Genomic DNA, 22,402 nt, shown 5'->3' with positions numbered 1-22,402 from the left:
GGGGCCGGGGAACCCCTGCAGCCTCCCCCTCTTGCTCACACTGGAGCTTTCCAGCCCTTGTCCACAGTCCGTCGTTAGGGACTCTGGCCGTCCCAGAGCTGGCCCCGCTCCTCCTTCTCCCACCCCTTCCTCCGTACCCCGACTGCGGCTTTCTCCCCTCCTCGCGGTATCAGAAAGCCGGTGGACTCCAGGACGGCAGACATGCGGCCGCCCCACCTGGTGTGCGCTGGGTTTAGACTCCTTGCCCCAACCTGGTCCTCTCTTTCTTGCTGGCCCAGTAAACCTTGTCTTTCAAAAAGGCTTTCAGCCATGGAAGTTAAAATTGTTTTACACCTGTAATTTGTTAGATAAACTGGACTGTCTGTATCCTCCATGTCTATTATTTTCTATTTTCTTGTTTTCATCTTAACTCTTGGTAATTGCTCACCTTCATCTTTACCAGTGCTCTCATCAGCATTTTGTAATCAGAGTTTAAGCCTGTTCTTCAAGCTTTCTAAAATTATTATTACCTCTATTTATTCTAGAAGGTGTGTTTGACTTCCGTTTCTAGCAAAATGGAAGCTAAGTTGCAGGAAACTCCCACGACAAAGCACATAAGCCCCCACCACTCAGTGCATGGCCACACCCTGGATCCTGTCATCACAAGGAACTGCAAAGGGCTGAAAGCTCCATTTCCAGTCCTCAGCTGAGTTCCACATCCTGTCCCACAGTTCATTCCTTCTGCACCCCACTGCGGTAATGGGCGATCTGACCAGTCTTGCCCTTCACTTTGGCTCAGCCTCACACTTCACTCCCATGGACAAGTGGTCTCTGCTATGGTCTCTAGCTGCCTCTCCATCATACCCACTTGAGAAGCCCGACCTGGATGGACCAAGCCATTCTCCTTCATCATGACTACTGCAGCACCATCACAGGACCAGGCTGGCTGGTTTCACTTTAAAGGTAAACTGAGTACTTCATGGCAATCTTGTGAATTTCTCCAGGAGGATGTCTCCCACTCTCCAAAGTGACCATCAAAATTCTTCAGGCCTCTGTAGTTGAGCCTCGCAGATGAGACCAACTCAAAGGCCCATCCACATCCATCCCCTGCCCCTTCACCTTTCTTCCTCAAAATGTGCAGGCAGCCTTTTCCTGCCCCTAAAGCAGCTGGAACCCACTCCCTCTCCCATTGTGAAAGTTTGTGCTCAGCCACCTCCTCTCCGGCATCATCTGTGTGTCTTTCTTCTGACAGTACCACAGCTTCCACTGGACACAAACATCAGATGTGAGTCTTCCAAGCTTAGAAGGGAAATCAGTTGTAATGCACCCATGCGCTCCAAAGAACAAGACTCAAGCCAAAATGCACCGCATCAGTGTTCTACATCTATGTCCTGCCTTTGAATGACTGCTTCCATGATGCTGTTTCTCTTCGCTCCTACTTCTCCCTCCCTTCTTCCTTTCTTCCTTCCAAAATGTGTCTGAAGCACCTATCTGTATCACATGCTGGAGATAAAACGGTGCCTCAGAAAAATCTCTGACAGCAGACAGCTCAAGTTGTAGTGCAGAAGAACCAGGTAGAAAGAGTGAAACAAAACATGAGCTGTGATATGGTGTGGGAATGAAAGCTGTGCTGTGGGACAGAAGAGTAGGAGAGCTGCTTTTTCTGAACAACATACATTATGTGTGGCAGGTATTTTTATCCTTATTTTAAAAGGTGAGGGAAAAGACCCAGAAAGATAAGATGCATTACCCAAGGTCACAGAATAAGCCCAAGGCCAAAGAAAAGACAAGGCCTGCAGACCCATCCATACTAACCACACTGGGGCTGGCCAAGCCCACACTTAGAAGAGGTTCTGTGCTTAGAGTTTTAATAACAATGGGAGAAGCAGGACACAAGCACGTGAAATAAGTCAAACAAGTTAAGCCAAATGCATAAGTGATCCCAAATTCCCTAAGGAGATCCTGAAGAGGGAACAGAGGTTAACCAAGGAAGGCTCCTTGAAGGGGTCACATATTTGAGTTGGCCAGCAGGGAATGAAGATTAGAAAAAATCCTCCAGGTAGAGTCTCGGAATTGAAAGAATGGCAGGGTGGTCAGGCCGTGGAGCTTAACTAGTCCAGTACTTCTCAGTGACACTCTCTAAATAGAAGCTTCATGCTCAAATCACAAATAGGGAAATGCAGACTAACACCATGACTACCACTACATCCCCACTAAAATGGTTAGGATAAAAAAATCTGACAATACCAAGTTCTGGTGAGGATTCAAATCAACTAAACTCACTGCCAGTGGGAATGTACTTTTAAAAACGGTTTGGCAGTTCCTTAAAAAGTAAAAAATAAGCTTACCCACTCTTATCTGATTTACCCAAGAAAACGGTAAAGCTAGGTTCACAAAAGAGCCTAAATGCTTACAGCAGCTTTACTCATCCTTGCCCCACATGAGGCAACCCAAATACCCTTCAGGGGAGAACGGATAAATAAACTGCCACATCCATACAACAGGGTGCTGGTCAGTCGTAAAAAGGAAGGAACTATTGGGACATGCGTGGATGAATTGCCAGTACATTAAGTGAAAGAAGCTAGGTCAAAAGGCTACACACCAAATGACTGTGAAAAGACAATACGTTTGTGAAGTGTCCAATGCAGAACAAGGTTTGTGCCATGGCTGAGGGCTTGGCTGCGTCCATCACAGACACATCGGTTCTCTCCAGTGTGAATCTGTCCATGTGGCCTAAGGCTAGAGCTGTGAACAAAGGCTGGACCACACTTTCTGCATGCACGAGGGCTCTCACCAGTGTGGATCCTCTGATGCTGAGTGAGGGCTGACCTCCGGCTGAAGGCCTTCCCACAGTCACCACATTCGTAGGGCTTCTCACCAGTGTGCACTCTCTGGTGTAGGGTGAGTTGTGAGCTCTGGCTGAAAGCTTTCCCACATTCAATGCACTGATAAGGTTTCTCCCCAGTGTGAACTCTTCGATGCTGAACAAGAGTTGAGTTCCGGCTAAAGGCTCTACCGCACGCATGACAAACATAGGGCTTCTCACCAGTGTGAATCCTCACGTGCTCAGTGAGGTGAGAGTTAAAACCGAAGGCTCTTCCACACGCATGACAAACATAGGGCTTCTCCCCAGTATGAACCCTGTGATGGAGGAAAAGGCTAGAGCTCTGACGGAAGGCTTTCCCACACACATTACATACATGGGGCTTCTCTCCAGTGTGGATCCTGTGATGCTGAATGAGGCTTGAACTTCGACTGAAAGCCTTCCCACACTGGTCACATTCGTGGGGTCTTTCACCAGTGTGGATCCTCTGATGCTGTGTTAACTGTGGGCTCTGACTGAAGGCTTTTCCACATTCATTACACTTGTAAGGTTTCTCTCCTGTGTGAATGATACGATGTTGAATAAGAGTGGAGCTTCGACTGAAAGCCTTCCCACATTCATTACACCCAAAAGGTTTTTCTCCAGTATGAATTCTCTGATGGAGAAGGAGGTAGGAATTGAGACCAAAAGTTTTCCCACATTCATTACATTTAAATGGTTTAATTCCAGTGTGAACTCGATGGTGCAGAATAAGGCTTGAGCTGTGAGTAAAGGCTCGCCCACACTGATCACACTTATAAGGCTTTGCCCCACTGTGGCTTCTCTGATGTCTACTTAAGTCTGAACTGTATTTGAAGATTTTGCTGCATGTATCACATTTAAACGCTCTCTCTCCTGTTTTATTTCTTTGAAATCTAACAACACTTTGGTTCAGATTCAAGTTCCCATCAAATGCACCACACTCCTGGGTTGTTTCTCCTGGAGGTCTTTCCCTATACATGGCAGTTTCTTTCCTAAAAACTCTCTCGTGAAGATGGAGTTTCTTCCAACTCTGCCCAGAATTTTCCAGGTGTGCTTCTAGTTTATCTTCACAGCCCCAAGCTTCCTGCAAGTCAGGAGCCTTGAGATTACGCCTCGAGAATCTTCTTGATAGCAATTCTGGGGTTTTTACTTCTTCAGAACATGTCTGGCTTACAGTGGATAGTTCCTTTTCAGTCCCAATCTCAGAACCTGTTACATAAAATATAGGAATTATCAGAAAACACAATCCCTCAGGGATAATACCCATGATATGTTAAAAGCTCCTACAAACTGTTCTGCAAAAGGAAAATACTCCAGTAGAAAAATAGGTGACAGGTGGAATTCAGAAGTAAAGATGGCCAATCAGCAGAATAAAAATATCTAAGTTCATTAGTAATAAAGAAATTTAAATTATAATTTTTCACCTATCAAATTGGCAATTAATCTATTCCACAAATATTTAGAAGGCCAGGCATAGCTACATGATGAATATAACAGGAAGACAAATACAGACTCTGATCTCACAAGGCTTACATTCTATTCAGGTAGATAGAAAATTAAGTAAAATTTTAACAAGGATAATAAACCATGTGACATGGAAACGATGCAGAAATGTGGGGAAATACTCAATGGCCTCCAAGCCAGTGTATATGGTCAAAGACGAACTCTGGGAGGAAGTGAGGTTTAAGCTATAACCTGAAGATGACACAATTAGCAATGGCAGATATGAGGGCTTGTATGTGACAAGTGACAGAATCGATCAAGTTCAAGAATTAAAAGAATCTCACTATGGCTAGAGCAAGAAATGTGAGGAGGGGAGAGTGGCAAGATAAGGCATGACAAAAAGCTCAAGAACTTTAGACTTTATTCTAAATACATAAAAAATAATACACAGTGTTGATGAGAATTGAAGAAACAATCACTGTCTTTTACTATTGGTGAGACTATACATAAATTATGACTTTTTAAAGGGAAAGTTGGAAATATGTACCAAAGAACTGACATATTACATATTACTAACACTGTCACTATTTGTGGATAACATAATTTTATATAGCAAGAACCCTAAAGACTCCACCAAAAAAGTATTAGGAATAATAAACAAATACAGTCAAGTTGCAGGATTCAGAACCAATATACAAAAATCTACTGCACTTCTATATATTAACAATGAAATATCAGAATAAGAAATGAATTAAACAATCCCATTTACAATCGCAACAAATAGAATAAAATACCTAGGAATAAATTTAACAAACCAGGGGAAAGAACTGTACACTGAAAACCACAAGACATTGTTGAAAGAACCTGAAGAAGACACAAAGAAATGAAAAGACATTCTATGTTCATGGATTGGAAGAACCAATATAGTTAAAATGTCCATACTATCCAAAGCCATCTACAGATTCAGTGTAATCCTTATCGAAGTCCCAATGGCATTTTTCACAGAAGTAGAACAAATATTCCTAAAATTTGTATGGAACCACAGAACACCCTAAAATACCAAAGCAATCCTAAGGAAGAAGAGCAAAGCCAGATGTGTCACATTCCCCTATTTCAAAGTATACTACAAGGCTACAGTAATCAAAACAGTGTGCCACTGGCAGAAAAACAGACACACACCAATGAAACAGAATCAAGAGCCCAAAGATAAACCCACTCATCTGTGGGCAACTAATTTTTGACAAAGGAGGCAAGAACATACAATGGAGAAAGGACAGTCTCTTCAGTAAATGGTGCTAGAAAAACTGAACAGCTGCATGCAAGAGAATTTAAACAGACCACTTTGTCACTCCATACTCAAAAAGTAACTTAAAATGGATTAAAGACTTGAAGGTAAGACATGAAACAATAAAATACATAGAATAAAACATAGACACTAAGCTTCCAGACATTGGTCTCAGTGGTGTTTTTGTGAATTTGACTGAAAAGGCCAAGGGGAAAAAAGCAAAAATCAACAAGTGGGACTACATCAACCTAAAAAGCTTCTGCACAGCAAAGGAAACCATCAACAAACCAAAAAGGCAACCTACTGAATGGGAGGTTATTTGCAAATGATACCTTCAATAAGGGGTTAATACCCAAAACATGTATTACCAGACAACTCATACAATTCAATAAAAACTAACAATACGATTAAAAAATAAGCAATAGATCTAAAGACATTTCTACAAAGAGGGCACACAGATGACCAAGAGATATATGAAAAGATGCTCAATGTCACTAATCATCAGAGAAATGCAAATAAAAACCACAATGAGATACCACCTCACACCTGGCAGAATGGCTATCATCAATAAATCAGCAAACAACAAGTGTTGGTGAGGATGTGGAGAAAAGGGAACACTTGTGCACTGTTGGTGCGATTGCAGACTGGTGCAGCCTCTATGGAAAACAGTATGGATGCTCCTCAAAAAATTAAGACTAGGGGCCGGCCCGGTGGCTCAGGCGGTTAGAGCTCCATGCTCCTAACTCTGAAGGCTACTGGTTCGGTTAGAGCTCCATGCTCCTAACTCTGAAGGCTACTGGTTCGATTCCCACATGGGCCAGTGGGCTCTCAACCACAAGGTTGCCAGTTAAATTCCTTGACTCCTGCAAGGGATGGTGGGCAGCGCCCCCTGCAACTAAAATTGAACACGGAACCTTAAGCTGAGCTGCCACTGAGCTCCCGGATGGCTCAGTTGGTTGGAGCGTGTCCTCTCAACCACAAGATCGCCAGTTCGATTCCTCGACTCTCACAAGGGATGGTGGGCTACGTTCCCTACAACTAGCAAGAGCAACTGAACCTGGAGCTGAGCTGCGCCATCCACAACTAAGACTAAAAGGACAACAACTTGACTTGGAAAAAAGTTCTGGAAGTACACACTGTTCCCCAATAAAGTCCTGTTCCCCTTCCCCAATTAAATCTTTTTTAAAAAAAATTAAGACTAGAGCTACTATATGACCCAGCAATCCCTCTTCTGGGTATCTACCTGAAATTCTTGAAAATGCTTATTTGTAAAGATATATGCACCCTTATGTTCATTGCGTGTTATTGACAGTAGCCAAGATATGGAAACAACCTAAATGTCCTTTGATGGACGGCTGGATAAAGAAGATGTGGTACACATAAAATGAAGTATTACTCAGCCATAAAAAGATGAAATACTGCCATTTGCAACACCATGGATAGATCTTGAGGGCATTGTGCTGAGTGAAATAAGTCAGATGGTAAAATAATGCAACCTTAACCAAAAGCCCAACTTATTTTTTTATTGACAAGGTGATTCTAAAATATGGAAAAACATGGTCAAGAACAGGCAAGAACTCGCTGAGGTCAGACAAGGAAGTAAAAGACTTGCTGTCCTGGATATCAAGACTGACTGGTCAAGGACAAAGGGACGGTGGAGAGAAAATTACATCTGTGTGCGCTGCCAGCTTCACAGGGTCCCCCTCCCCACGACAGACTCCACGACAGACAGACTCTGGTCAAGAGCTCAGAGAGTGAGGCCTGGCCCAGAGGGGGTAAATGCTCGAACACTTTTATTCATACTTTTCTCTTCCAGAAATAGGTGATAATCGTGTTCCTTAAAAATATTATGTAAATACAGGGCAGCTGTTTGACTCAGTTGGTTGGAGCGCGAGCTCTGAACAACAGGGTTGCCGGTTCGATTCCCACATGGGCCAATGAGATGCACCCTCCACAACTAGACTGAAGACAATGAGCTCCTGCTGAGCTGCCCTAGGGACCCCCAGAGGGATCGCTGGATGGCTCAGTTGGTTAGAGTGTGAGCTCTCAACAACAATGTTGCCAGTTCAATTCCCACATGGGATGGTGGGCTGCGCCCTCTGCAACTAAAGATTGAAAACAGCGACTGGACTTGGAGCTGAGCTGTGCCCTGCACAACTAGACTGAAGGGCAACGACTTGGAGCTGATGGGCCCTGACTTGGAGCACACTGTTCCCCATATAATTTTTTTTAATTATGTAAATAAAGTTTGAATTTTTTGATACAAAATAAAAAATATAGTATAAGAGGAGAAAATGTATAATTCTCAGTTTGAAAAGGTCATTACCTGAAACACCAGAGTAAAATAAATTTCAGTGGAACTTTTAAATGCCCTTAAAAGTGACTCTTTTATTATGCCTATGGTAATAACACCATTACCAGACCACATGAAAATGAAACATAGATATGGCACTTTTTAATCCATGTGAAGACCTGGCCATTTATATCAAAACAGCTGAATCTGCTTATATTTCTTAAACTGGATTTAGTAACAATAACAAGGTGATCCTGGGATTGACTGCACGGAAATGCAGCATGAACGTGGCACAAAGCTCTAAAATGCGATAACATTTTAAAAATACAAATCCATGGCCTTTTGAATGGAATGTTATTACAAAGAAATCCCAACAATATTATAAAATGCCATACACCACAAAATTCTACTTCATCTGAGTACAATTTAAAGACATACACAATTGTTAAAAATTTGATGTTTCTTTAATGATTCTTAATGTTAATTTTGTATTTTGCTAATAATTGTGGGCATTCTTTCTGTCATTCTCAAAAGATCTGAGGATCTTAAGACTATTTCAAAAATCAGATAACGAATAACTATATTTATATGAAAGTTTTTTGTGTTTACTTTTTAAACTGGAGTTCAAATGTAAAGCTCCTTGTTATGCAAGTTATAAAAGTGGGCTGGCCCGGTGGCTCAGGCGGTTGGAGCTCCAAGCTCCTAACTCCGAAGGCTGCCAGTTCGATCCCCACATGGGCCAGTGGGCTCTCAACCACAAGGTTGCCAGTTCAATTCCTCGAGTCCCACATGGGATGGTGGGCAGGGCCCCCTGCAACTAAGATTGAACACAGCACCTTGAGCTGAGCTGCCGCTGAGCTCCTGGATGGCTCGGTTGGTTGGAGCGCGTCCTCTCAACCACAAGGTTGCTGGTTCGACTCCCGCGGGCTGTGCCCCCTGCAACTAGCCTGGAGCTGAACGGCACCCTCCACAACTGAGATTGAAAGGACAACAACTTGACTTGGAAAAAAGTCCTGGAAGTACACACTGTTCCCCAATAAAGTCCTATTCCCCTTCCCCAATTAAAAAAAATCTTAAAAAAAAAGAAAGTTATAAAAGAAATTCGGGTGGGGGGGAATGGAATAAACATTTTTCATGCCAGTTTTTCTATATTCTTTTAGCAATCATACAAAATTCCTGTTGAATTTCCTCCCTGATGTCTCATATTAATGTAAAAGCGAGTTTAAAAATGGATCTCATGCTTTCCAGCAGCCACTGCCAAGAAGGTCACCATGCAGTTCTGGTGGGTACAGGACATCCCCACATATGGGTGGCACCACGCTGGGACCCACGGGAGGATTTTCCGATTTCTTAATGCAAAATGCAAGTCGGCATTCCTTTCCGAGAAGAACCCTTGACAGATAAACTGGACTGTCCTCAACAGAAGAAAGTACAAAGAGGGACAGTTGGAAGGAACTCAAAAGAGAAGAAGCCACTGTGCAGTCACATCCTAGAGGGCCACCAGTGGGGCATCTCTAGGTGAAATAATGGCCAAGAGGAATCAGAAACCTGACATGAGGAAGGCTCCAAGAGAACAAGCTATTGGGGCTGCCAAAAAAGCTGAAAAGGCTAAGCACGCACCTAGGCAGACAGTGATGGTTAGTGCCAAGCAGAGGATGAGGCCTGGGCAGGTTTCTGCTCCCCGAGTTGGTGGAAAACGCTGTTGACAGATGAAAATTTTAAAGATCTGATTATTAAAAATAAATAAATAAATAAAAATAGATCTCATGCTGCCATAAACAGTTTACCTCTTTTCTTAGAAACTGCTCCGGTGAAAAACGTTCCACTGTGACATGTTCTCAACTCCGTCGGGGCACAGCTGCTGCCACCGTGGGAGCCGTGTTCCAGGAGGGTGACCCCACCCACAAGAGGACACTCACTGTCCTGGCCTTATGACAACAGACCCAGCAGAACCTTTGCGTTCACACATCACCAGAATCGGCTGAAATGTGCCAAAATTAAACTCAAAAAACAAAGCGAAAAATGGACAGGCTAAGCTTCCAAGACCTAGCTCAGCCCACATCTTCACCGACTTACAGGGAGCGAACAGCAGGAGTGAGGCTCTGCTGCCACCCAGGGGTCGCCTACAGTAGGACAGCACATATAAAATGACAAATGGCCATAGTGTCTCAGCCTGTGAAAGCCTATGGAAGCCCGATAAGGCAGTCACTGCCAACTGCAGCCCGGACAGAGTCCCGTACAGGCACAGCCAAAGCCGTGGGAGGGCAGACCCGGAACATGCAGCCCAGATGAGCCCGGAGTCCCCCAGGACACACCACAAGCGGATCAAAAGCCCCCTCACTCTGCACTAACACTTGCCAGGTTTAGCCTGGGCACACCCTGCCCCCACCAAACTTCGGGGAGTTCGGGGTAATTATCAATACTTCTAAAGCCAGGCGCCTGTGCCCAGCCCTGCTCACTGCAAGAGAAAACCCAACACAAATAGAATCACCTGCCCACGTGGCCTGGACACCAGCCATTCTATGGGAGCTGCCCCTCTGTCAGGGGCACCATGGTACCCACACTCTCTCCTGGCAGCCCAGTTTTTCCTTATGACCTGTTTTCCCAACGTTTCAGACAGGACTTGTGTTCCTAATGGAAGAATCTTCTTGTGAACACTACAAGGAGCCCCTTAATGTCACTTCTCACCTGAGACAATCCATGTGACGACTGCACAGAAGAGCTAAATGCTACATGGGGCATCTTTCCTAAGTGTGGCACTAACCATATGCAATAGCCTGATTCCATTACAAGTTTAGAATAGCTCACTCAACACATTGGTCAGAATTACCACAAACAGTGGATATGAGAACCATGGTTTTAAAAAAATATTTGGCTCTTAATTTTTCTCTGGCCAAAAAAAGCATACACGCCCTCAGTAAAATGGACTGCACAACCTGGGAACTTTCTGGGTGACAATGACGTCATGTATCTTAATAAAGGTTTGGTTGACACAGATGTGTCTATTTGTTAAAACTCAGCAACTTTACACTAGAAGTTAAACTCCACCTAACCACTTCACGTCAAAGCATACACGCTAGAGAAACTTTTGGTGAAAGGATCGGGATAAGTAATTAATACCCTTAGCTGCAGATCTAGAGCAGCAGCAAAAGTGGGATGTGAGTGATTAAGTGTGTATGCTTTGCCAAATGACCCAAAGTGGAAGGAAAACGGGGAGAGAACAGTGGAAAGTAGAACAGGTGATTAGTTGGCTCAGTAGCTGGGAGCCCACCATGATGCTCAGAGCTGACAGTCAGCTAATAGAAGGATGTTCAACAGAACAAGGTTATTTAAAAAAAAATAAAAAGGAATACTATTGACCAAAATTGGGAGACGGAAGAGAAAAAGGATAGAAGTTTAACAGGTGAACCGGGTAGGTAACCGATAGCTATTGTATAAAGAAAGAGGGTAAGAAGGGTATTTTGTGAAGAAGGGAATGAGGCTGTGACACAGGTTTAGCGCAGAGGTGGTCACTACATGCAAATTTCCCTAACGATCAGAAGAACTGTGTAAGAATTTTTAAAGGCAAAGCAAACAAATCAGTAAGAGGAAAGCCTTCAAAGCATGCGCGTATGTCTGCAGGAGCACAGTGCTGTGTGTGAGACAGACCCCAGGAATCCCGTGAGTCAGCCTCATCTCTTAACACCTCCCACACGCCCTCACCTGTCCTGCAGCTGCTCAAGGCCTCTGGCTCCTCAGCTCCCATGAGACCCAGGACCCACAGCTCTTCACCTTGCTCCAGCTGGGAGATCAGCTCCGGCTTAGGGAAAGGGGGTCCTGTTGGGGTGAGAGCCCTGAGTGAGCTGGTGTGGCCTGGAGAGCTGGAGCAAGGCAGTACCCGCTGGGTCTTTCAGTCCAAATGAGAACAGTAGCATCCCAGGAGATCTCCGGGGAGGTGGGAGTGAGGCGGGGCCGCCTTGGGGCGGGGCTTCCGTGGGGCGGTGCTTCCGCAGGGCGGGGCTTCCGTGGGGCAGGATCACAAGTACACGTGTACTGGGGAGTGGAAGGGGTTGGTCACCGGAAGCAAGGGCTGAGACTGAACCCTGAAGAATTCACTCATCAGTTCTCCTGGCACTAGGGAAACACGGGCACCAGAGTGAAGTCTGAAAACGGGAACGAAGTAGGCTCTCTATGGGGAATATGCAGAGACCAGACTGCTACCTGGGCACAAAGGGTAGGAACCTCTTCTTTGGGCCCCAAAGTGCGGAATCAGCCCCCCAAACTCCATAGACACCCCCAACCCACGCCAGGAGAGCCTCACCCAGCGAGGCCACGTGCCCGTAGTTCTCCAGCATCACATCCCTGTACAGTGCCCGCTGGTCGGGGCCCAGCTGCTGACCCTCCTCGCGAGAGAAGTACACCGCCACGTCTTGGAAGGTCAACGGCACCACCTCCTGCAAAAACAGGTGGCCGCTGCCCCGGGGCCACGCCCACTGGGCAGACCTGCCGCGGTCAGCCCCAGGACCCGCCACCCTCTTCCGCCATGGGGACCCAGCCGAGTTCCCAGAGCCCCTCTCCCTGGGGGAGGGCGTGAGTCCAATCCCAGAACCCTTTCCTTGAGTGCCAGGATTCCCGGCTTCTCCAGGTGCTGGGCTCGCAGCTCCAGAAGGAGGGCAGGGAGGAGGGTGAACTCACCTGGGGCGCTGGAGGCCCGAGTGCGGCTGCCATCCTGGGAAACAGGATCTGAAGGAAGAAGACTCAGGACCTGAAGGCTGCCCTGGCCTGGGCTTCCCGCAACTCACCCTCAGAGAGAGAGGACCCACACTTAGACCCATCCGGTGGCACGAAGTCACTCCATTAACTTCCAGGGCCCAAGGAGTGTGAAGGGTGGACAGGTGAAGGACGGCATTAATTAGTTCTTGGAGTAGCCTCCTGGGGCCACGAGTAAAGTCGCATGCCCGACTATCCCGAGTTACACGGAAAGTCTCCAAATTGGCAGACCCAGGGCCCAAGGAGGGCCGGGAGCTGAGGGCAGAAAGCTGGCAGGTCCAGCAGGCCAGCTCCCCGGGCCAGCTGGTGTGGAGCCTCACCTGGGACAGGCTTTGCAGCCCCCACCCGACAGCGCACACAGGGCCAGAGGACGTGGGTGGGGATAGGAGTTGGGAGGGAGGGCCTGAGCTACTGAGGGCGCAGGCAGCTCGCCGACCTTCTCACCCCTTCGTCCCCAGCCTCCTGGGTAGGCCTGCCAAGTCCTCGCTGGCCCCCGGGGTTGAAGACACAGCCCGCCGCTTCTCCCACGCCCCCGGGCCGGTCGGGGCCGACCCTCCGCCCGGCAGGTCCCCCTTAAACCTCCGCACCGTCGCCCCTGCCAGTGCGACCTCGGCTGAAACCTCCCGAGGCCCCGCCTGGACGCACCTCGGCCCGCCGGGTGGCCGTGGTCGCCCACTCGGCCAGAACTTCCACCGTCCGCATTCCTCCCTCCGCTGGCCAGACCGGCTGCCCTCAGCCCGCCCCCGGAGAGTGAGAGCGCAGCAGGGGCTGCACAGCCGGCTGCAGCGGGTCCGCGGGGCAAGAGGCGGAGCCAGGCGGAAGGGGCGGGGCCCAGCTGCGCCCAGCGGGGGCCCTCCGGCCGGAGCCGACGCGTCCGCTCGAGACCCCAGGGGCCGGAAACGGCAGCGCAGTCCCGCCCCAGCACTTCCGGGGCTGCTCTAGGACCACAGAGGACTCGCGCCGTCCGTGCAGTCCGTGGTCAGCTGGGGTTAAGGGGCCACTGGGAGGGGGACCGGCCGGCAGGCGGCCAGTCCGGACAGGCTGGACCCGGGGCATCGGGCCCAGCTGTCCGCTCCAGGCCCGGGCGCTGCACTCTGAGCATGGTTGGACCGGACTCACGCGCCTCTCCATCCCGGGCCAGGCCCGCACAACGCTGTTTCCTTTTCTCTTTCTTGGAAAGAAAATAACCTGTCGGCATTTCTCAGTCAGTTGTGGAAACCTCTCGGGTTGTAGGGTGTCATCAAGAGATGTCCAAGAGAGTAATGAGCCTTCTTCAGTGCTTTTAGGTCCCAACTCCTGTTGCAGAGTCATCTGTAGACGAGCGAATTAGCTAACAAACCTTAGTTTGCTGTGTTAATTTTGCGCTGTATTTTCTTGCTGTTAAGCTCTGCACCTGTTACTGGTCGAACCTGGACATGAGCGGTTTTCAAACCATGCCCTTTCCCTCCACGGGGGACACAACACCCAGAGGATGCTTTCCTGGCATCAAGGGACAAAACTTTCAGTTACAAAATAAATAAGTCATGGGGATGTAATGTACAGCATGCAGACTGTAGTCAACAACACTGTATTACCTTTGTAAGGTGACAGAGTAATAGACGTATTCTGGCGATGAATATTGCATGTCAGTTATACTACGATAAGAAAATAGTGCAGGGGTTAACTCAGTTGGTTACAGCGCGGTGCCTTTAACAAGGGCACAGGTTTGATCCCCACATGGGCCACTGTGAGCTGCGCCCTCCACAGATAGATTGAAACAACGACTTGACTTGGAGCTGATGGGGCCTGGAAAACACAGTTAAGTAATAGTTTAAATGAAGAATAGTGCACAACTGAGTGGCTCAGTACATGCACGTCGCGCCGCCACCCCCACGGAGCCTGCCAGGAGGGTGCGCCGCCCTCCCCTCAGGTGGCCCGGGACGCCCCGGCCGGGACCCAGGCCCTCTCTCCCTCTCCTCCTGGGCCCTCTACCCACCCCCAGTCCAGACCAGGGCCCGTGGGCTCCGTGAGCGCCTTTGAAATCCCCCCAGAACGGTCACTGAAGCGCATTTTGCAGGCTCTGACCCGCACGGCAGCTCTGCCTCCGCCCCTTCAGAACCCCATCCCGCGCCCTGGGCTCCCTCCGCCCCGCGGATCACAGAGGGCCTGGTCCTCCCGGTGTCCTAGAGCTTCCCGGAAGTCTCTCTGAGTCTCCACGGGACCAGCCCCCGCTTCCGGCCGGGCCGTCTCGCTGCTCTCCGCCGGGCTGGTCAGCTGCAGGCCGCGCACACCAGGTGGGGGCGAGGGGCTCGGGCCTGGGGGCGCGCGGACGGGGTCGCCCCTCCCGGGAGGGGGCAGCAGACCGGGACGCGGCCCGGTGGCCACCGCGTCCGGGGGCTCTGGAAGCCAGAGACCCGTCGGCGACAGCAGAGCGCCAGCCGGCCGATCCCCTGGAACTCGGGGCGGGGCCGGACGGTGCTGACCGCGGCGAGCACGACAGGGCAGGACCCGAATGCGGGCCCGCCTCGCCGAGCCCTTCCTCCGGGCGCGTGGTCGGCAGAGGGTCGGTCGGCGGGCAGCTCGCTGGCCTCCAGGCAGCAGGGCCTGAGCAGCCGGGTGGCCCTTGGCACAGAAAGGCCGTTCCTGATACTGCCGGGCCGTGAAGGAGAACCCAGGGCTTTTTGGAAAGACCCTGGGGGGCCGTTGACAACCGGGGATAACGGGGTAGCACGAAGCCGGTGGAGAGCCCCGCTTTCCCGGCGTCCCCCAGCGCTCCTCCGCGCCGGGCGCGCTGTGCTGCGAGGACCTGGCCTGCCGGGCGCCTTGGGGCCGGGCTGCGCTCGGCCGCTCCGCGCCATCGCTTGGCGGAGGCGGGCGCTGTACGTTCTCCCGCCTCAGCAGCCGTGTGGGCCGGTCACCGGAGACCTGCCTTGACTGCTGTCCCTTCAGTTCATGTCACAGCCTTTGCCTCCAGGTTCCACACACACCTCTGTTGCCACGTGCCCCTCAGCCCCTCCTGCCGGGCTGCCTGTGTCTGGTCGCCCCTGCGGCGTGACGGAAGCAGTGGGGACTTCTGAGTAGACAGGCCTGGGTTCTCCCCCTCGTCGCCGTCAGGTGCACTTGAGTGTAGATTTCCTTATCGGTGAGAGTAGTTAAGGACTGGAGGTTGAGTAGTTAGGTGATCCCAGTGCGTTTGGTGGCAGTGGCACGGGCTGTTGTGTCCTCGTAGTCTGTGCACCTTTCTCCTTCACGTTTATTGGGGGAACGTGTGTGGGCCCGTTTCCTTGTCTCTTGCTATCCTGCCTCCCCTCTTCCGGGCACTACAGTGGGCCCCTCCGACACCTGCTCCCAGGGTGCTTCCTGTCACATGGCTGTCATCAGTGTCTCACACTGTCAGTGTTCTGAAAGCAGAAACACGTCAGTCCTCAGTCCCTGGCCCAAAGGACATGGGAGTCACTGGCCTCCTCTCCCCGTCCAGGCAGTTGCAGCTAGGACCTGCCTGTGGGCCGGCTGACAGAAAAGGAGGAAGCAGCCATGTCTGCCGTGGGGGCCACAGCACCATACCTGAATCACCCTGGGGACAGTCACCGTGACCGGGTGAGTTTCCTCGGGGCCCAGCTCCCCCCAGAGGTGGCAGCAATGCCCCGCCTCCTGGGGGATCTGGACAGGGGCACATTCAGAAAGTTGCTGAAGCTGGTGGTCAGCAGCCAGCAAGGAGAGGACTGCCGTGAGGCTGTGCAGCGCCTCGGGGCTGGAGCACACCTGCCTGAGGAGCAGCTAGGCGCCCTGCTAGCCGGCACGCACACACTGCTGCAGCAGGCCCTCCGGCTGCCCCTGGCCAGCCTGAAGCCTGAAGCCTTCCAGGACCAGCTCCAGGAGCTCTGCATCCCCCAACACCTGGCCGTAGACTTGGCCAGTGTGGTGTTTGGGAGCCAGCGGCCTGTCCTGGACTCCATGGCCAGGCAGCAGGGGGCCTGGCTGCCCCATGTCACTGACCTGCACTGGCGGGTGGACGTGGCCATCTCCACCAGTGCCCTGGCCCGCTCCCTACAGCCGAGCGTCCTGATGCAGCTGAGGCTCTCGGATGGGTCAGCGCACCGCTTTGAAGTCCCCATAGCCAAGTTCCAGGAGCTTCGATACAGCGTGGCTCTGGTCCTGAAGGAGATGGCCAACCTGGAGAAGAGGTGCCAGCGCAAACTGCAGGACTGATGCACTTGCGGGTCCTGCTCCCGTCGCCTGTGGACAGCGCCAAAGCCAAGCCCGCCCTGCCCCGGAGCCGCCACTCAGGGAGTGTCAGCGTGCTCATGTCATTCTGTTTACTGAAAAGGACAGCTGTGTCTTTATTTTGAAGTAAAGCAACTATACAAACGTCTTCCTCGGTGGGTGTCGCTCGGCACACCCTCCCAGCCGTTGGTGTTGCTGGGTGAGGGTGCCCGTCTGTGGTCCGCTTGCAGCCTGGGGTCCCAGCCATGGCCTTTATACAGACTCTGACTTGGTTGGGGTGGCCCGTGTGACATCGGAGCCCTCTGCTCATTTGCTTGGTGTTTCAGGGTGCACGTTTCACTCTCATGTCTTGAATCTGAGCTCATGAAACCACCCTTCTAGTGGGAGGGCGGGACATTACATAAAGTGCAAAGTAAAAATGGCTGGTGTAGCTTGTGGGAGGATGGCAAGTGATGCAGAGGCCCCACAGGTGCAGGTGATGGGAGGCTGGTTATGACAGAAATGAGCTGTCATTTTAAATTGGGTCCTTGAGGACCTGGGATGTGAGCAAAGACTTGAAGGAGGTGACAGAGCAGAGTGATGTGAGGGGGGCACCTCAGGGCACAAGCCGAGTCTGCCGCTGAGGGAGGGGGAGGGGAGGGAAGGGTACGGATGGCAGGCCGCCATCTGACAGCTGCCTTGAAGGGCTCGCACTGTATGCTGTGGAGAGCAGAGTGTAGGGTACAGGGCAGGAGTTGGGAGCCTGCTAGAGTGAGTGTTGGCAGGGGAGAGGGGGGCAGCGGCCTGTCCTGGGTGCCTGCAGGTGGGAGTGCGCAGGGCCCAGGACCAGCTTTGCACCCTCCAGCACAGCCATGCCCCAGGGAGGGCTCTTTGGGGTCATGCCCTCTAGAGACCTGTTCATCATCGGGCTGTGCTCCGTGGTGGTGCCCCTGGCCCCACAGTCTGCCCTGCTGGGAACGAGAGGTCTCTGGGGTCTCCCATAAGGCACGGCTCCCAGTCTGGGAGCCACCCTTATGACCAGAGTACCTCCCCAAGGCTCCACCTCCTCAGGCCATCACACTGGGCACTAGGGTTTCACCGTATGACTATGGGGAGACATTCAGACCACTGCAGCTTGTGTCTCTGTTTTACTATTAAAATCGCAGTTAGGTTAGTGGTGAAAGCACTTTATGCATTAGAACTATTGAGAAGTGGGGACAGCGGCAGCCTTGATACTGTTGCGGGCCAGACTCCAAGTACACCCTCGGCTAGTGCTTCTCACACGCCCCTGCAGGCCAGGCCATGGCCATGCAGCTGTGAGCACAAAGTCACGGGACACCAGCAGGCGCAGGTGGAGAGCTCACTGCACCGTTTTAACTCAGTGAGGTCTGAGGCCTCCTGCCTCCCAGGCAATGAAGCATAGACCTTAGCAGCGGGCCCAGGGTCACACAGCTGATGGAGGAGCCGATGTTCTCTGTCAGCATTCCCTCCCCGCTGGGGCAGTGTCCTTCCTAGGCTGACTTTTAGGCACCTGATCGTGGAGGGTGGCAGGAGGGGCAGTGTGTGTCCCTCAGGGAGCTTCAAGGGGCTCTCTCTGCTGGCTCACGTGTCCTGAGCAGATGCTGGTCCCAGAGTAAGGACCCATGTTTAGGGTTGAAAGCCACTGAGACTTGGGGGCATCTGTTGTGCAGGATTACCGCAGCGAAAAGGCCAGTGAACCAGAGATGGCGATGTGGGGTCTGAGCCGGGCCTATGTGCCCCAGCAGGGTGCTCCAAGATCCCTGCCTCACAGGGGCCACTGGCTGGGGCCTACGGATCTGAACCATGCACCTGGTTGCAGTGAGGAACGGTAACTGCTGGAGTTGGCGTCTTGAAAAAGATGCACAACTCCTTCCTGAGGGCTGGCCCTCAGAACCCACTGCAAGCCTTTCAGCAGTCCTGCCTCAGCGGGTGCCACCGGGATTTACATACCTTCGTCTGCACACCAGGCCTCAGACCCCCTAGTCTCTGTGCGCCCGGCTGGGGTGGCCTGGCTGTCTGCACGACTGTGTTGGTGTGTCCACTCCGCGAGCCCCTGGGAGGCGCAGCAGCTGGTCACCTGGTCAGGAACGGTGGGTGGGAACCATTCTCCATCCTCGGGAGATGAGGTAATGGCCGACTGCAATGCCCCTCGCATGGGGGAAGGGGGCACAGACCTCTTCTAGGATCCCAGGTAAGCCCCTGACGACCGATGTTGTAAATTCTGGGTTTGCCCCAATTGGAGCCCTACGTGCTTGTCTCAAGGAGGGCCGCACAAGCATATAGTGACATAAGACATGTCAGGGTATAGGTGTTAAGTGGGTTGCATGAGACACGATGGGACTGCTGGCTCCTGGGGCTGGGACGGGGCGAGGGGAGAGGGACAGCTAGCCTCGAGGCCGCTCACAGGACCGTGGGCCCAGGGGAAGCACACGCCATCCGACCGACCTGAGAAAACCCCTCCAGCTGTGGAGCAGATCTGCAGCCAGCATGGTAGCCCTTGTCACCCATGTCCTAAAACTCAGGAAGTATGTAATCTTTCCACGACATAACAATTCTGTCAGTTCTGCCACCATGGCCTGGAAGCAGCCAGACAACGTGTAAACAAATGGGCATGATTATGTTCCAATAAAAACCTTTTACAGGCACTGAAATTTTATTTTCCACCATTTAAAAACCATTTTTAGCTCCAGAGCTGTACAAAACTGCTACGGGCTGTTTTCACCAGGCTGGGGTAGGCAGACTGTGTGCCTGCAGGACTCCCCCAGGCTGCAGAGGGACTGTCCACCCTCATCTGTGCTCGGTTTCTACCAAGGACCTGGACTTGGGGACGGGCCAGCCCCATCTGCCTGTCCTCGGGCCTCCACAAGGCCTTGCACAGAGAACGGTCATTTGCACCTGGAAAATTACTTCATTTTTGTTGACCTTATTTAACCTCCATGGAAGCTACTCGTGCCGGGAGTTCCTCTCAGATGTGCGTCTGACGTCTTGCCTTCAAAGCCTGGTTGCTCTTCTAATGCATCGTTCATTCCCTCACCAAACATTCCTGGCTGAGGGGCAGCCACATGTACTGGGGGGACAGGGACGTGTAACCCAACAGAGCTCTGCCCCCCACCCTCTTGGCGAAACTTCCAGCAAGCTCACCAGTTCCAATCCAACATCTTAAGTCAAAGCTTAACCTGTGATTCAGAACAAAAGCCATTTCAGATCAAAATCACGGGATTAATTGACTGACTCCCAAGTATTTTAAAACAACTGAAACAGAGTTCTGGAAATTCTTAAAATGAGCTTACTGTTGTAGTCACTAAAGGCCTAATCGGGAAACAGCTTGAAAGTAGACTATTGCACGACCCCACAAGCAGCCGCGACCTGTCCTGTAAAAGCCCCCAGCACAGGTGGTACAGACGCTTTCCATGCATTCCTGAGATCTCAGACCTGACAATGTCCCGTTCAGTAGCCCATGGGCCCCACGCAGTTTTCACGTGGCCGCAGCTAAGGGACCCTCTTCCTATACTTGTACAGCTGGGAATGTCACCTGACGTGGAGGACCCAGGGTTATTTCCATGGACTTCTCAGTTGTACTGGACATTTTGGTGAACAAACCACACTCAGTCGAGAGGAAAATAGCTTCTCAAAGGCTGCAGCACTGGTTTTCCCAAGTTCATGAGGCAACTGTGGCTAGTGTGGTGAACTTGGCTCTTGTAGCAAGAAAGGGGCTGGAGGCAACACGCAAAGTGGGCCAGCTGTGTTCCCGTAAACTTTATTTTCTCATACCAAAATCTGATTTCAATACAATTTTCAAATGTCACAAAATAGTCTTGTTTATTCCCCCATGTAAAAATGTAAAAACCATTCTTAGGTCTGTTAAAAGGTAAACTGAGGTACATTAAAAATTGGAAGGGTTTATTTGAGCAAACATGGATTGGAAATAGGCGGTGCCAAACCAAAAGTGGTTAGGAGCTCAGGGAGGTTTTCAGACGTAGAAGCAAAGCACAGAGACTGGCCACAGTGCCAGCAGCTGCCTTGTCTGGAAGCCCAGCTGGGGTTTGGTGGCTGCACCTGCAGGAACCAACTCGCATGGGAAGTGGCATCACAGCCACCCCGTCTAGTGGCCTTGGCATTGACGAGCACACCACACATAAGCGGCCACAGGCTGCGTGTGGCCCACAGGCCATCTGCCAGCCCCATGATCTGGGAGCACGGCAATCCAAAGCAGACTCGGGTGCTGAAGCAGAGGTCAAGTTGAAGCCTCAAGCCCTTCTTGCCTGGCCTGCGGCTACCATTCATGGTGAGCCTATCATGCCCAGGCTGGAGCGTGGAAGAGTCCACACGCTCTTCCGCCCCTTTGTCCCACCATTACCCAGGAGGCAGCAAGTGAGGCGGGATCCGACGGCACGGCCTTCCAGCGACGACAGAACCAAGTGCAGGCAGGTGGCAGGAACGTGGCCTGTCCATGCACCATCCCATTGTTGGGTGGCCTAAAACATTCTTGGTCCATTCAGATACGACACCCCGTCCACATGTGCAGGGCTGACAACCTGGATAAGCACAGTGGCCAAGGTGGGGACACGTGTCCAGTCTCTGCACCACTCATGGAAGATACTGCTCCTCTTGAAGTGACTCTTCCGGACATAAGTTCTGGGTGGAAGAGGGGACGACTGGAGGGGCGGGGCTGCCGCCACTGAAGTGAGCACTAGCTGCATGGTATCCGGGCACCGGCTGGCAGTCAGGTGACCTGCTGCAGGGCTGAGATCCCCATCCATGCGCCGGAGACACAGAAACTCACATTGACTTGGCCGTCTTCAATCAGCTGCTCCTGACGTTGCCGTTAAGCTCTGGAACCTCCTGGTGCAAATGCTGGGACCATCACTTACTTCACCCGACACAAATCCGTAACTTGCTACAGGCTGTCTGTGCATGGCGATTGAGGCTTCAAGGTGTTGGGGACCTGCCAGTGTGCGTAACCAAACCAGTGTGATGGTGACTCAAATCAAGTGTCATAATAGATCCTGAAGTGACCCGTGTTCCTCTGGGCTACCTGTGTGCATGTGGGAGAAATGGGCCTCTGCACTGGGCTGGGGACCTCTCGCCCAGACGCTGCCCCAACAATTACTGACAATGACACCAATTATCGGCAGGTGCCGAGTGGGTGGTCCTGGGCAGTGACCCATCGAGTGACCCTGGCCTGGAACTTGTTCACAGTGGGTGAGTCCAAGGCAGTGGGCGGGGCTGTGGTCAGCGTGGCAGGTCACTGTCATCTGCAGACCTTGGCAGCTGCAAGACCTTAATCAGATGCTGTGAGAGCCACAGTGAGTGGACATGGTCCCAGTCCACCGGTCATATTAATCAGAATGGCTGATCTGCGTAAAAACTCAAGTTCAGGGCGGCTGGTTGGCTCAGTTGGTTAGAGCACGAGCTCTGAACAACAGGGTTGCTAGTTCGATCCCCACATGGGCCAGTGAGCTGTGCCCTCCACTACTAGATTGAAACTACTATGTGACTTGGAGCTGATGGGTCCTGGAAAAACACACTTAAAATAAGAGTTAAAATTTATCATTAACAATTGTCACCCCAATAAATAAATTAAAAAAAAATAAAAATAAAAATA

General features: G+C 51.2%; 2 protein-coding genes across 17 annotated transcripts; one reads left to right on the top strand and one right to left on the bottom strand.

Annotated features, from left to right (window-relative positions):
* Positions 1 to 407: 407 nt before the first annotated feature.
* Positions 408 to 13,509, bottom strand: ZNF251 (zinc finger protein 251). 16 transcript variants are annotated; one of them, XM_081071084.1, is made up of 6 exons: positions 13,240 to 13,489; positions 12,520 to 12,567; positions 12,146 to 12,317; positions 11,548 to 11,661; positions 9,466 to 9,544; positions 1,833 to 4,033 (listed from the first exon to the last, which is right to left on the bottom strand). In XM_081071084.1, exons 1-6 carry the CDS (start codon positions 13,294 to 13,296, stop codon positions 4,027 to 4,029), a joined length of 477 nt encoding a protein of 158 aa, XP_080927210.1. In that variant the 5' UTR covers positions 13,297 to 13,489; the 3' UTR covers positions 1,833 to 4,026. The 16 variants fall into 16 exon arrangements, 15 of the variants coding, with proteins under 15 accessions (XP_080927209.1, XP_080927216.1, XP_080927218.1 ...); XM_081071086.1 differs by having other exon boundaries at positions 12,146 to 12,278; positions 13,240 to 13,434; XM_081071087.1 differs by having other exon boundaries at positions 12,520 to 12,685; positions 13,240 to 13,381.
* Positions 13,510 to 14,792: 1,283 nt separating this feature from the next.
* On the top strand, positions 14,793 to 19,440 carry COMMD5 (COMM domain containing 5). The gene is made up of 2 exons (XM_081070632.1): positions 14,793 to 14,867; positions 16,052 to 19,440. The coding sequence occupies exon 2, from the start codon at positions 16,108 to 16,110 to the stop codon at positions 16,780 to 16,782; it is 675 nt and encodes a 224-aa protein (XP_080926758.1). The 5' UTR covers positions 14,793 to 14,867; positions 16,052 to 16,107; the 3' UTR covers positions 16,783 to 19,440.
* Positions 19,441 to 22,402: the final 2,962 nt, after the last annotated feature.

Source organism: Rhinolophus hipposideros, assembly GCF_964194185.1.
Source record: "Rhinolophus hipposideros genome assembly, chromosome: 13".
Taxonomy (NCBI): Eukaryota; Metazoa; Chordata; class Mammalia; order Chiroptera; family Rhinolophidae; genus Rhinolophus; species Rhinolophus hipposideros.
The sequence above is the reverse complement of the archived record's forward strand: the minus strand, read 5'-3'. Positions and strand labels throughout refer to the sequence as shown.

Coding starts and splice junctions, on each gene's coding strand:
- ZNF251 (XM_081071093.1), bottom strand. CDS start 12,659: ATGGGTCTAAGTGTGGGTCCTCTCTCTCTGAGGGTGAGTTGCGGGAAG. Junction 11,662..12,145: donor CGGGCACGTGGCCTCGCTGG/GTGAGGCTCTCC, acceptor TCACCCCAACAG/GACCCCCTTTCCCTAAGCCG. Junction 4,034..11,547: donor CTTGAGCAGCTGCAGGACAG/GTGAGGGCGTGT, acceptor TTTATGTAACAG/GTTCTGAGATTGGGACTGAA.
- COMMD5 (XM_081070632.1), top strand. CDS start 16,108: ATGTCTGCCGTGGGGGCCACAGCACCATACCTGAATCACCCTGGGGAC.